At 46.1% G+C, this 14,226-nt stretch overlaps 1 protein-coding gene across 2 annotated transcripts in view; it reads left to right on the top strand.

Moving 5' to 3' along the window:
- Positions 1 to 14,226, top strand: part of LOC144133432 (potassium voltage-gated channel protein eag-like) — a 120,894-nt gene that overhangs the window by 89,738 nt on the left and 16,930 nt on the right. Inside the window, exons 2-4 of one of the 2 annotated variants that reach the window (XM_077666526.1) lie at positions 8,285 to 8,647; positions 11,694 to 12,115; positions 12,425 to 12,790. In XM_077666526.1, the coding sequence (XP_077522652.1) occupies positions 8,285 to 8,647; positions 11,694 to 12,115; positions 12,425 to 12,790 (1,151 nt within the window). Of the gene's footprint in view, positions 1 to 8,284; positions 8,648 to 11,690; positions 12,116 to 12,424; positions 12,791 to 14,226 lie in introns of both variants that reach the window. The other variant, XM_077666525.1, reaches the window with a different exon arrangement.

Genomic DNA, 14,226 nt, shown 5'->3' with positions numbered 1-14,226 from the left:
TACGGCACCACTTCTTCCTTTCTTCTTTCACTCCCTCCTTTATCCCTTCCCTTACGGCACGGTTCAGGTGTCCAACGATATATGAGACAGATACTGCGCCATTTCCTTTCCCCCCAAAACCAATTATTATTATTATTATTATTATTATTATATTATTATTATTATTATTATTAATATTATTATTATTATTATTATTATTATTATTATTATTATTATTATTATTATTATTATTATTATTATTATTATTATTATTATTATTATTTAATGAAAAAGAATATCGCCCGTTTTGAAAAAGTACCTTAAAGTGTTCTATTGTGTTCTCTACCTTCAAATGTCCTGAATGATCTTTTTTCTTTTTACTAAGACCGTAGAGAATCATCCTTATGCGCAGGAAAAAAAAAGGTATCAAATAAAATGTGAATTGTTACTAACAGAACCACTTAATCAGAAGGACATTCGTGGTGTTTGATTCTGAAACAGGTTTTTTTCCTTTCTTTTATTTTTTCACGTTGGCTTAATGATTTTCCGCATGCTATGCTATGCAGAGACCGAAAGTGATGACATAGCCATTTCCTGAAGCGAAATTCAAATTCTGACAGGAGATATTGACTATTTGAGCTGAAGGCTACAGGTGTAACGGCGGTGTTACAAACTACCAGAAGTCTCGAAAACCGCCGCTGAAATGTCCTGCGCAATGATTTGTACTGAAGCAAGCCATTTTCATTTCCTGTCATGCGAAGATGCGAAGCTGGGCCGCCGTAGTTAGCTGCTTCTATTTTTTTACTACTTGTATCCTGCTCAAGAATAGTACACATAGTATTTGTCTCCTAGAGTTTTGCATTTCTTTTTTTTTAGACGTCTTTGCTTCTAAAGCAATCGATGCCGGAATGCGTTAAAAATTTAAGAAAAGGAGATTGACGCCACCGAGCAGTGGGAATAAAAAAACGATGTAATGGCTTTCGAATGCCTGGCCATTCTGAAAACGATGTCGGGTACTTCCCTTTGACCATGTTGAAAATGATGTCTGGTATTTTCGTTTGTCCGTTAGGTTATTAGAGCCGCAGTTTCTTTTCGCGCTTCTAGCTTATTTTGTAATTTTTGAACTGTTCATTTTACTCTTTCGTTAAACTTTTATGTGTTGTGAGTTCGCGGCTTCTCTCTCTCTCTATTTTCCTGAACTCTATTTCGACTTAGGAAGCAAAACACGAGCGTTGTAATGAAGTAAATCTGGGCGATCTCTTTCAGGCTTAACATTGAAAGAATGAAAGCTTTTGTTAATAACATCGCGAAAAGAGCGCTGAACAAGAATTTCCTTTTTGTTCTTGCTATTTACATCGCGGTTTAATACGAAATGGCGCTAGTAAATATTCTAGTATGACAAGTGGGTGAAATCGTGTGCTGCTATTTTTTTTTCAGTCATCGGAAAAGCAACATCGTTGTAGCAGCTTTTAGCTCGATCGTTTTCCTCTCACTTATTCTCACGTACAACTTCGCTGCTTAATACAAGGGCCCCGCTGTCCCAACGCACTGCAGGCTCTGTTAATTCTCGCTCGTGACGTATTGTAACTCGTACACTCAATATCCAGCCTGCTAAAGCGTATACATCCGAAGAATACTGACCTTTTTCGGTTAAAACCGAATTTGAAAATTGAAAATTGGTTTTGGGGGAAAGGAAATGGCGCAGTGTCTGTCTCACATATCAGCGGAAACCTGAAGGGAAGGAATAAAGGAGGGAGTGAAAGAAGAAAGGAAGAAAGAGGTGCCGTAGCGGAGGGCTCCGGAATAATTTCGGCATATATATATATATATATATATATATATATATATATATATATATATATATATATATATATATATATATATATATATATATATATATATATATATATATATATATCAGATCCCCAGGTGGTCTAAATTATTCCGGAGCCCTCCACTACGGCACCTCCTTCTTCCTTTCCTCTTTCACTCCCTCCCTTATCCCTTCCCTTACGGCGCGGTTCAGGTGTCCAACGATATATGAGACATACTGCGCCATTTCCTTTCCCCAAAAAACCAATTATTATTATCTTTAACGTGCGCTGGCATCGCACCGCACACGGGCGCTTTTTAGCCTATCACCTCCCTCGAAACGCTTTCAAAAAATGAATTTGGGGTACGTTTATCGCTTTATTTTTTCGGTTTAAACAAACCCTTACTCGTAACCCCGCCTCGCGTCCGATCAGGCGGCCGTGCTCAGGAGTTCGTTCAACGTGTCGGGGGCGTCGCTAAGCCTCTGCCCGAGCGGCGTGTCTGGCTGCTGCTGCGTCTCTCCGCCGGAGTGGGAGTGCACTGCTCCGATCCATCCACCTCACGGGTCAATAGTCTCAAGAAAACGTAGAGGCGCACCCCGAAGAAGCATCAACAACGGCATCGTTCGAGAGCGCAGCCGATAATTCACGTGCCGGGGCACTACTTCTCCTTGTGTTTTTCTTTTGAAGCGCAAAGCTTCACTACGCTAGGTAAAGCAGTCGTCTGGCAGGCCGGAGAATGACCTAGAACGACCTTCAGCCCAACCACGTTAGCCATGTATGACCATATGTGGCAGTCTTATGGTGTCGAACCCTTGACCCCTGACCTTGAACCATGACCTTTAGTTGACCTTTGACTCTGGGTGACCTCTGGGTTGACCTTTGGCCTGAAGAACATTCAATGGGGTGATGTGAAGCAACGTGATGACATCTGTTGGGTGTCGTACACACCCAACAGATCGTACCATCGTACCATGTGATACCACGTCATAGCAACGTGGTTGTGTGGGCATATATATATATATATATATATATATATATATATATATATATATATATATATATATATATATATATATATATATATATATAGAACGGCTGTCGCCAGCGTGTAGCGGAGCTGCCATGGACGAGCCCAAGAGGCTTAGCAAGCGTCCTTGCTTTTCGCTTAATTCCAGGGTCAACCAACTTAAACTACTGCCATTTTTGAGGTACGTTCGCGGTGACGTCATGGTGTGGCCGGTCACGTGGGCGGCTCAGAGTGTTCTGCGCCGCACGGCTTCAACGACGCCGACGCTGAATAAGGCGCGAATGTAATAGGTGCACTGTAAAATTTGCCACGATTAAACCATGCTGCGTAACTCGGGAAATTCGGATAAAGCAGTGTTGCCTGTCCGCGCTGGCCACGCTTCGTACATGATTCATAGCACAATTCATGGCACGGCTGTCGTCGCTACGCCGAAGGCACGCAAAGTGTGTGTCTTTGTAGGGAGGTTATTCAGTAGCCACAAGGAAAGTCTCGGTAGGATTCTTGCAGCGCCTGGACAAGTGGACCGAACACTCCAAACAGAAAGGTGTAAAAATGAAGTAGGCTGCCCTCTAGCTGCAAGCTTTTATAATTACATGCGTGCTTATAAAAGCGAGTGTGCTAGAATACAGTTTACTCCCTTTTTACACCCATAAAGGCTTATTCGTGTTTAGAGTGTACAGTGTACGAAGGGGTTAAGAAAGGGAGGAAGGGACTAGATTAAAAAAACTGACAGTGGTCACGCTAGCCCTTGCTGAATGTCGCGATTTTCAATGCGGCGGACAGGTGGAAAGGACAAATGTTGGATGAATGCTATGGTGGAAGTTTTTGTCGTGTCCAACATTGGTTTTTTAAGAGCAGGGTGCTAAAAAGTACAAAAATGTTGTCTTTCATCAAATTTCAACGCTTATCGGAGCAGTTAGACGTTGATCATGCCTCACATTTAGTGCAAGCATTATCGACAGTACCATTGTAACTTATAACTCCGCATAAAGTTAGGAGGACGCCATCATCTCCACCAGTAGCAAGCGAGTTTTCCCGCTTTCTCCGCCGTCGTCTGCACTTCGATCTGCAACACATTTTAACTCGACGTATATTAAGGCTGACTTATTGGACGCGGTAACTCAGACGTGCATTTATATGATTGGTAAAGCGATGCTACCACGTAACATCTTCGGCACACAGTCCATCGGTCATCACGACGCAGGAGCGAAACAGTTCGTCTGCAGTTATTAAGAGCGTTTATATACTTCCTGACGTCCATGTACTACAGATGCTTAACAGGAGTGGCGCGTATCGATTCGCACCTTCTAAGAAACTAATCGCGGCATGCCTTATGACAAGTGTTGTACAAAATGTTACGGTATGTAAAGCTTTGTAAGGGGCTAATTGGTTGTACATACATTCGTTTGTTAGCGACCCGTCTGTGGTTTACAAAAAAAGAAAAATTGTTTTTAGCCGGTCATGTGTGAAATACATGACTTGCGATGATAGTTTATATCTCGAATGATGTAGGTGATTGCTTTGCTATCTTCGCTGGCTCTAACGCTTTTATGTTTGTGTGTCCCATGATTAAATGCGTATAAATATGCGCCATGTCGAAAATAAACTCAGTTGAAAGTTTGCGCTCGTGTCTCATGGTGTTCTTATGTGGTGTTGTCCCCTTGTCTTGATTGTAGCGCTCCCCAGTCTCAGTTACGGTATGGCTAAAAAACTAACCTACAATAGAGGGTCGCGGCCCGTTCTATACAGTATAGGACATACGTTAGAGCTGGCTAGCAAAAAAAAAAGAAAATAATTCACAGGGGCGCCTAATTACCGTATACGTCGGTAATGCGATAGGAAGCGGTTGGCAGCTTACGGGAATTATTCGTTCTGGTGACGTCACTTCATTCCAGCCACTTCCCTTTTAATGCTCTCTCATTAAAACCGGTGCTGGGTAGCTGTCATTTCATTTTAAATATACGTAACGAATAAAATTGAGACACCCTGTATATCACGTCGTGTTGTGCCTGTACGCCAGCGTGATTGGTCAGCTAGCGAACAGCGACCAGTAATGAAAGACACCCTGTATATCACGTCGTGTTGTGCCTGTACGCCAGCGTGATTGGTCAGCTAGCGAACAGCGACCAGTAATGAAATATTCCTTCGTGCGAGCACCTTGTTACCGAGTCATTCGCTTATCAGCTGACGTCAGCTCTACACCCTGCACAACCTCCCAGGTTTTTGTACTAGTGCGCCAGCAGCCGGGCCTAACTTTTCCACTCTTCCTCACTCCTTTCCACCTGTTCGCCGCATTTAATGCAGGAAAAAAGAAAGAAAACACGAATCTAAGACTTGGCGCAAGAGGTGCAGGCGTCGTGAGAGACTGTAGGCCCGCAAACGAGCTTCCTTATCTGAACCTGGCCTCCCGCAGCGCCTACCTTTCAGGCTCGCCGCAGAGGGGGGTCGATTATTATTCGCCTCCGCTGCCTGCAGCGGCTCCTTTTCCGCAGTAGGTGCAGTGCAGCACGCAGTCTTCTGCGGAAGCGGCGGTGCGAAGACAAGACGCGTGGCGCGCATGCCTTGATGCGTGCTTCTTGTACGAGTCGCTAGAGGGAGGCACAACCGCCTTGACCCGCGCCGTTTCCGGTCTCAAAGCACTTCCGAAGAACCACCCAACCCCGACCCGGTGCCTTCATTGTCCCTTTTTTCATTTGTCCTTTTTTTAGTTCGTTCGTTCGCTTTCTCTTTTCTTTTTGCCATCTTTCGTGTTTTTTTTTTCTCGGGACGCATAACGGCTTGCAGAGCGAGCTGAATATTAGCCGCTCCTGTTGAACAAGAAGCGAGGTAGTCGAAAAGGGGGAAGAAAATATCATGTTGGGCAGTTTGGTGAATGGGAGGCCATTTTCCCGGGGACTGCTCCGGACGCTTGGCACGTGGCTGCGCATGGTCTTGTATTGGCTACCCTCCTTTTTTCTTCTTTCCATCCAGCTCGTCCTCCTTCTCGTCTTCCATACTCATGCCGGGTTTGAGCGCAGAGGAGGTTCAAGCCAGGCAACGGCAGCGTCATTGCAGAACACGCCCCCCCCCCCCCCCCGCTTCCCCCTTCTCCAAGTGCAAAACAATTATTAAAACGTGAACACGGACCAGACCCCAGATCTCGATTCATAAGGACAGTCTGGCGCGCGCGCAAGTCTAGTCCGGTTAAAGCAGCGTCCCCTTTTTCTGCGGCCCTTTTCTTTGATCACAGTCCGTCGCGCCCTCTGGTGGGTGTACCATCACTTAAGTTCGTGGCGAACGGCAAGAAGGATAAGAGTAGACTAAAAAAAAAACGCGATTAAATTGTTATACTGTACCGGTCCTTGGTGCCCGGACCGGAGAAAATGGGAAAGGCTTCTGGGAACCGATCGTACATGCTTCCGAATTTGAATCTTAGCTCTTTTATAATACGATTCCTTGAAGTAGGGCCAGTTCATTCGCTGGGTATGAAATTATCTCCAAGATCAAGCTTCGGGTGTCTGGACGGTCTCTGCGACAAAGCTGTGTGTTTGACGTGTAACCTTTCAAAATAAGCCCCATTGTACAAATTATGTGTACGTGTAACGCCATGGCACGATACGGTCCTGATATATTTCGTCAGGATTTGAAATCTTTCAGTCGAAATCTGCTGTGCTTACTGGGGTTTCAACACCTTTTGACTGTTAACTGTTTCTATAATTCATTGTCGCTGTCATCGTTTTCATTGTTTTCATTGCTGTTTTGTTATTATTTTCATCCTCTTTTCATTGTTCTTTTCTATCACTGCTCTGAGTGCACCACTGTAAAGGCCTGTGGCTGTTAGTGTGCGCATCGAAATAAATAAATAAATATATTGGCGTAAACTTGAAGTGTACAGCACCCTTATCGACGTGGGTGAGGTAAAAAAAATGTTCCTTCATTAGAAAAGATGTCAGCCGCGCTTCATTCTGTTATTTTTTTCATCTCAAGGGCGAAAATCTTTTCACGCGTGTTATACCTTTACTCTGCAAGGTTTTCCTAAATTACAGCATTGTACACTGATCCATGTTCTACAACAGCGGAACGCACGCAGACATCCGCTGGTGGTAAGCTGTGGGGTAGTTTTTGTGCGCAAGTTTCACTATCGAGTCCGCCATTTTCACGATGCGGCTGCACATGCGCCAAACCATAGTGTAATAGTAGCAAAACGCAATGGCAGAGTTCGGACTTCCGGCTCTACCACTGTTGCGTTTACCATTTCCACAAGCGACTATGCTTGCCAGTGCAATGTGTAGAGCCAGTGGCTCTACAATGCGTTTCCCATCGCTACGAGCCTGTTGAGCTGTCAGCCGTCATCACGCTGGATATCGCCGTTCTAGTCTGTGAAAAGTATATACGAAATGGGTGCATTGTAATTAACTAATTGAGACCTGTCACGAAAAAAGCAATCACAAAGAGAACCGGTAAACTGATACAGGTGCCTGTGTGCCGGTGTGAACTGGCCTTAAGACCCCACTTCATTGAACTTGAGGAGTATGTATGTGTGTGTGTTTCCTCCGTGCATGTTTGTGCTGGTGACTTCTTTTCACGTGGTCATATTAAAATTCCTTGGTAGCCGAATTGTTCGCATATTAGTGCGTTATCATCTCCTGGCTTCACATTACCCCAGCCTCCCTGCATTTTCCTTTGCACCCCCCAACGCAAAGTAGTCTTCCAGGGGCATGTTACTCAGCTAGAGCTACAGAGGGCGCCGGCCAAATGGGCGCCGAATTCACGAGGCTATAGTCTCGCTATTACCTGCATACGCTGACCAATCGCGATCGCTTAAAGACGCGATAGTAGAGGCCTCGACCTATACAAACCCGTTCCTGCGAAAATATTTGGACTTCAGCCTTCGGTTTGCTTCATGGAGGCTAATCTCTAGCTTCGTTAAAGCTTCGCGTTATTAGTGAAAAGGAGTGCAGACCGTTTAAGTTTCAAGTCGGTGCACACAGCCGCACCGCTGATTCCTGTGTTACGGCTGATCTGCGTGCAGCAGAAGGGGCACGCAGTATTGGGGAACAAAATTCTCGAGGAGGCACGATCGATGTTATTGGCTTCTAGGTGCGTCGTGCGCTATTGTTCGGCTGCTTTCACTGGCACAAATTGTAGCCTAGTTTCTTCTCTATGATCTGCAACCAGCGGCTGATGACAAAGCTATATCTATTTGATGTCGATTGCGTGTCATGGGCGTTTTTGCCTGTGATAGTACACTTGTTTGGCCTGCAGGAAAGGGTTATGTTATTGAAGGTAACAGCCGAGAAAAAAAAAAATATCAATCCACCGTGCTTCAAAATGGCCGCTGTCATCTATTGAGTGAAGGACCTCTTGAGGGTCTGTAGAAAAACTGCCCAAGAACTCCATGGAGGCTTATAGAAAGCTGTTTGCTTCTTGTTGGACACCCAGAGTGTGGGAGAGCCAGCTTAAAAGAGTTCTTTCCCTCTCGCAGCCGACTGCAGCTTCCTGTTGGCCAACGCGCAGATCGTGGACTACCCGATCGTGTACTGCTCGGAGAGCTTCTGCAAGATCTCCGGCTACAACCGGGCCGAAGTGATGCAGAAGAGCTGCCGCTGCAGCTTCATGTACGGCGAGCTGACCGACCGGCCGACCATCGGCAAGCTGGAGCACTGCCTGGACGCGCACGCCCAGGACCAGCTGGAGATCTTGCTCTACAAGAAGAACCGCACGCCGCTATGGCTGCTGCTGCACGTGGCGCCCATCAAGAACGAGAAGGACCTGGTGGTCCTCTTCCTGCTCACCTTCCGCGACATCACGGCGCTCAAGCAGCCGCTCGAGGACGACGTCTCCAAGGGTATTTACTGCTGCACGGAACTAGCCTCGACTCTGTAGCTATATAGTCGGGACAAATTAAGCAGCTCGATGGTCGGCTTCGCCGTTTGTGGCAATTACAGCTGCACCAGTTTCTTTCAGCGGGTTCGATTCCGGCTGCGGCGATCGAATTTCGATGGAGGCGAAATTCTAAAGGCTAGTGTACTGTGCGATGTCAGTGCAAGAACCCCAGGTGGTCGAAATTTCCGGAGCCCTTCACTACGGCGTCCCTCATAGCCTCAGTCGCTTGGGGAGGTTAAACCCCATAAACTAAACTAATAAACTAGGTTTCTTTCAGACTTGAACCAAAGCCCGCAATTAGAGAGAGAGAAGCCCTTTAACGAAAAAAAAACAATGTAACCGGCGTTTAAAAATCGGTGGCATGCTACTCAGCGTGGGCAAAGGAATTTAGGTGATAAAGACGGAAATAGAGCGGTGCGGAAAAGGTAAAATAAAAGAAATAAAACAGGGAGAAGATGAAATGCGACCATTAAATGTATTGCTGTGAAGTATTATTTTAGGCAAAAATTTAGAAGCTTCACATTCACACCAGAGGCATATGCAGTCCTTGTGAAACAAAAGGGCGTCTCACAAGCGAACAGTGGCTGTCGCCAACGCAAATAAATGTTCTGATTTGAGGTAACTTTAAAGGCGAAGGCAAACAACAGCTGTTAAGCAGGCCAGTGACTGCCCACTACGTGTCCTATTTTCACGGCGTGACAGTGTCACGATGCCTGCACCCAAATAGAGTTCACGCAGACTACTGCACATGTGTCGGTATACTACTATTCACCATTATCTCAAGGAGCGGCGAACTCGGAGTTCTTCGAGGGTCATATTTGGACATTTGACGTCATCCTTGTGCATAGCGTTGAAGCAGCGCGCACAAGACAATAAAAGCTGGTATTAGCTATTTGCAAGACAATGGGACATATATTGTTCCACTTGCTTCAAGTGCCGGCAGGGAGACAGTATTGCACAAACGTCCCATATTTTTATGTGCTCGATACTAATACCAAACTCTCAAAGAAACTATTTAGTGTGTTTCTATGCTTCGCTAATAGGCCTTCTTGGTGTTCTGTGCGTGTGTGTTTTTTTCTTACAAGAGTGGGTGTACAGTTCAGCGCTGTCCATTTCGGCGGGAAAAATAAAATTGCAGAAATTGTTGAGCTAATAACATTTTTCCATCAGTGAAGTGCCTCATTATGCATCTTTAAGCAATTTTCGCTCCTAGTGCAATTTTTCGTATACGTCGATAAGACCGATGTAAGGATACGTACTACGGTTGAGGTCTTCTTACGAAGTCATTGCCGCAAATGTGTGCCGGTGTTTTTTTTTTTTTTTACAAGACCAGTGCTCAAAAAAGCTTGAAAGTGATGTCATTCAATCTATAGAGTTATTCTGAGTGTGACTTTACCGTTTGGGTGCAAGTGAGCCATGCATTCAGCTTGCACCGTATAAAGGGTTATAGATAGCTACCGATGATTTGAAGTTAAAGTAACTGAGCTCATCCAAAGGGTAATTTTATGAGCCCCTGTTTCTGCTCAAGCTTTGCTTATAGAACCTAGAAACTGCGGGAAGGCATCAGTTTATTTGTGAGTTAGTGTGCAGCGCATGCGCTCCACACAGGGGTGAAGCAAGCTGTGCGTAGGGTGATCCGAGATCAGGCCCGCATCTGCGTCTAGGAGAAGAAATATTGCGCAAAGCTGGAGCTATAACCGGCGGTTCGCAGAGATAATCGCTTTAGAAGAATTGGAAATGGGGCAAGCTGGTCGTTACGCATCATAAAAACCGGACTGGGAAAAGAAAAAAGGAATCACTAGACATGGAATGAGGGAGGCAGGTCAGGCATCGCTGAGATGGTGTTCATTTCAACTTTATTCTCTCGGAGTCCCCTATTCAGGCATATTACATAAGGCACTGGGCTTGCATATATAATAGTGCGCTGTTTTATTGTGAAATCAGTTGTGTTATTTTTTGGGAAAACGTTGAAGGTGCACTATAGTCGGGTACAACTTAAGTCTGCAGTGAAGCTCCGCCCACATTCAGGACCGCCGCACAGAATTCCTCCGCGACAAAAAAGTAGTCCGTAGTTGAAACTTTTCTCGTTACCTCAACAAGAAACTTATCGCAAGAACAAAATTATAGGCTCTAGAAGCTTGATACCTGGCTCGTTTAATAAAGTCAGACATTAAAAAACTGATTTCATTTACTACTGTGATTGGCTAGCGGAGTAATACACGACACCGCGGGTAGTGGCCTAGTGTTAGCAACTGCTGTTTTTTTTTTTAAGTTGTATCCAACTATAGTTCTCATCCACGTATCTAAACAACCTGGCCATGACAGTGATGGTGATAAAGATGATGGCTATGTTAACCCCCCAAATAGAAAATTTGCTGGAACTGGGGCACGGTGCTGGGCAGAATGAAGTTTAGCGGGACAAGTTTATTTTGAAGCGAAAAGCTTCACTACGCCATCTTTTCGAGTCGTAAGCGGGGCCGCAAGTTTGATATTGAATGTAGCTAGAGGTCATGGTGGCCGCAAGTTTCACCTTGAATGTAGGTAGAGGTCAGACCATGAGCTAACTGGTGGTAATCAGGTTCGCCACATGACGTCAGCTGCAGCAGCGACACCAGCGGCTGTTACACCATCTATCTCGACTTCGACCTGTGGCTTTTGACCATGACCTTCGGTCAAGCGGGAAAGCGTCTGCCGGCATCACATGCGCAGATTATGAAAGCGGGTTCTGCATAAAATGCCGGTACACTTTGATGCGTTCAGCCTAACGCTAGGTGTGTTCGATGCGACGCCTGCCGTGGAGACCGCCAGTCACCCGACCACAAACGTAGCCAGGGGGATGCAGCTTTTCGCTTTCGACCAGGGTTAACCAGAGCTTAACCACCAGCTATTTTACCTTGTAGTGAACGTTACCTTCTTATGGTTCTAATGATGATGGTGGTGGTACTAACGGTTCTTCTACCCTATCCCTCTGCCCCGCCGGGTCAACGACCTCGCGGTCCTCGCAGCAGGCCTGAGCAAGTTCGCTCGCCTGGCCCGCTCGGTGACGCGCAGCCGGTCGGTGCTGGTGCAGTTCTCGTCGCACCTGCCGGCCGCCATCAAGGCGGACGCCGGCGGCGGCGTGTCGTCCCGCCAGTCGCAGATCGCGCACATGATGAGCCTCAACGCCGAGGTGCTGCCCCAGTACCGCCAGGAGGCGCCCAAGACGCCGCCCCACATCCTGCTCCACTACTGCGCCTTCAAGGCCATCTGGGACTGGGTCATCCTGTGCCTCACCTTCTACACGGCCATCATGGTGCCCTACAACGTGGCCTTCAAGAACAAGACGAGCGAGGACGTGAGCCTGCTCGTGCTCGACTCCATCGTCGACGTCATCTTCTTCATCGACATCGTGCTCAACTTCCACACAACGTTCGTCGGACCCGGAGGGGAGGTGCGTTCGTCGTTATCGTCCTTTTGTATTTGTTGTTCCCTCACTCTTACATAAATAGAGTAATAAAACTGCCATCTAACACAATGGAGGTAACATGACCTATTAAAAGTCTCAGTGAGGAAGAATGTCCTGGTTATCTTTTCTTAGAGGTGACATCCTCATTAAGGCCATTCTTACTGAGAATTATGATCATTCACGTATTCAGTTACATTGTAGGAAATAAGCGTTGACCTACTTAGCGCCCTGCATGCCGAGACCGTCTTTAGAAGTGCGTTGCACAATACCACTTGTCTTCTTATCTTTGTCAAGGTGGTGTCCGACCCGAAGATAATCCGCATGAACTACCTCAAGTCGTGGTTCACCATCGACCTGCTGTCGTGCCTGCCGTACGACGTGTTCAACGCCTTCGACAACGGCGAGGACCAGCAGGGCATCGGCAGCCTCTTCAGCGCGCTCAAAGTGGTGCGCCTGCTGAGGCTGGGCCGCGTGGTGCGCAAGCTGGACCGCTACCTGGAGTACGGCGCCGCCATGCTCATCCTGCTGCTCTGCTTCTACATGCTGGTCGCCCACTGGCTCGCCTGCATCTGGTACAGCATCGGCCGCAGCGACGCCGAGAACGGCGTCCAGTTCAGCTGGCTGTGGAAGCTCGCCAACGTGACGCAGTCGCAGTTCAAGGCACGCATACACACGTCGCAGTAATTCACTTACGCCGCTTGTTAACGCGATGGCGCTAGAGTTGTCGCATCACAACCCCGCCGACGTCAGAGACAAAATTCGCTGATTGGACGAGAGAGGTCACGTCAAATTGTGACGCCACCACGCCTTGCCCTGATGGACCACCCTGATTGGTTGAAAGAAGTCACGTGTCATTTTGACGTAACCACAACCTGCCCAGTGTGGCAGGTGGAAACTAGTGGATTGTAGAGAGAGGTCACGTGACGTCTCACAACCTGCGCACCGGGTTGGGAGCAGCCTAGTGTCTAGATAGCAACCTAGATAGACGTTCAAAATAAAAATCAGAGAAAAAAATGCGAGACATACAAATTTCGGCACCATCACAGCATAGTGGATACTTGCTGCTGCAGCTAGCAGTCCTAATATGGCGTTTGATGGACCGACAATTGCAAATAAATTAATAAATTGACAAAAACACACAAAGGTTGCTACATAAGCTGCGGGAAATGTGAAATCCCTGAAATCTATGATATCGCATTCTACTCTTAAGGTTCTTGAAGCGTCCCCATAGTTTTTTATAACATTGTGGAGCGGTGTGTGAGAAGGAGCAGGAAATGAAAGGGTGGGAGGACTTTGTTTAACACGTCAGGTAAACAGAACACTGAATCACGACGATAAAAGAAGAGGGACTGTAATGCATACCGTGCGCCTGGCAAGGCACCCCGGAGGGCAAAGATGAACACCCAAAAAATGCACATGGACAATACAGTGTTCCTTTGCCCAGTTCCCTAGCTGGGCAAGTACTGCGAATTTTTCGAGTCCTGGTGTTCATTCGTGCGTCTTCCTTTTAGAGTTCAACGCTCGCTGAGACGAATTCGGTCTAAAGTTAGCAGATTACTCAAGCTTCGTATCAGTGTCTATAGAACGTCTGAGAGAAACGACAACCGCTAATACTTATGAACAAATCTCACTATCAGTGTGTGCCCTGTGTACCTTGCAAGTAATGGCCAACGGACATGTGGAAAAGTGATTATCTCCCTTTGTTCTCTCCCCTTTATATATCTCCCTCCGTTCTCCTTCCCACCTAGTTAACCTCCCTGCCTTTCCGTTTGTCATTCTCTCTCTCTCACCGTTCTAAAATGAGAATTCTCCTCTTTCACACCCTCCTTTATCCCTTCCCCTACGGCGTGGTTCAGGTGTCCAACGATATATGAGACAGATACAGCGCCATTTCCTTTCCCCCAATACCAATTATTAATATTATTATTATTATTATTATTATTATTATTATTATTATTATTATTATTATTATTATTATTATTATTATTATTATTATTATTATTACATAGTGCACCAAAATAAAATTATATACACTCTAAACAAGAATACGCCTACATGGGAGTAAAAAGGAAATAAGATGTCCTCTAGCGCACATC

Source organism: Amblyomma americanum, chromosome 5 (genome assembly GCF_052857255.1).
Source record: "Amblyomma americanum isolate KBUSLIRL-KWMA chromosome 5, ASM5285725v1, whole genome shotgun sequence".
Taxonomy (NCBI): Eukaryota; Metazoa; Arthropoda; class Arachnida; order Ixodida; family Ixodidae; genus Amblyomma; species Amblyomma americanum.
The sequence above is the reverse complement of the archived record's forward strand: the minus strand, read 5'-3'. Positions and strand labels throughout refer to the sequence as shown.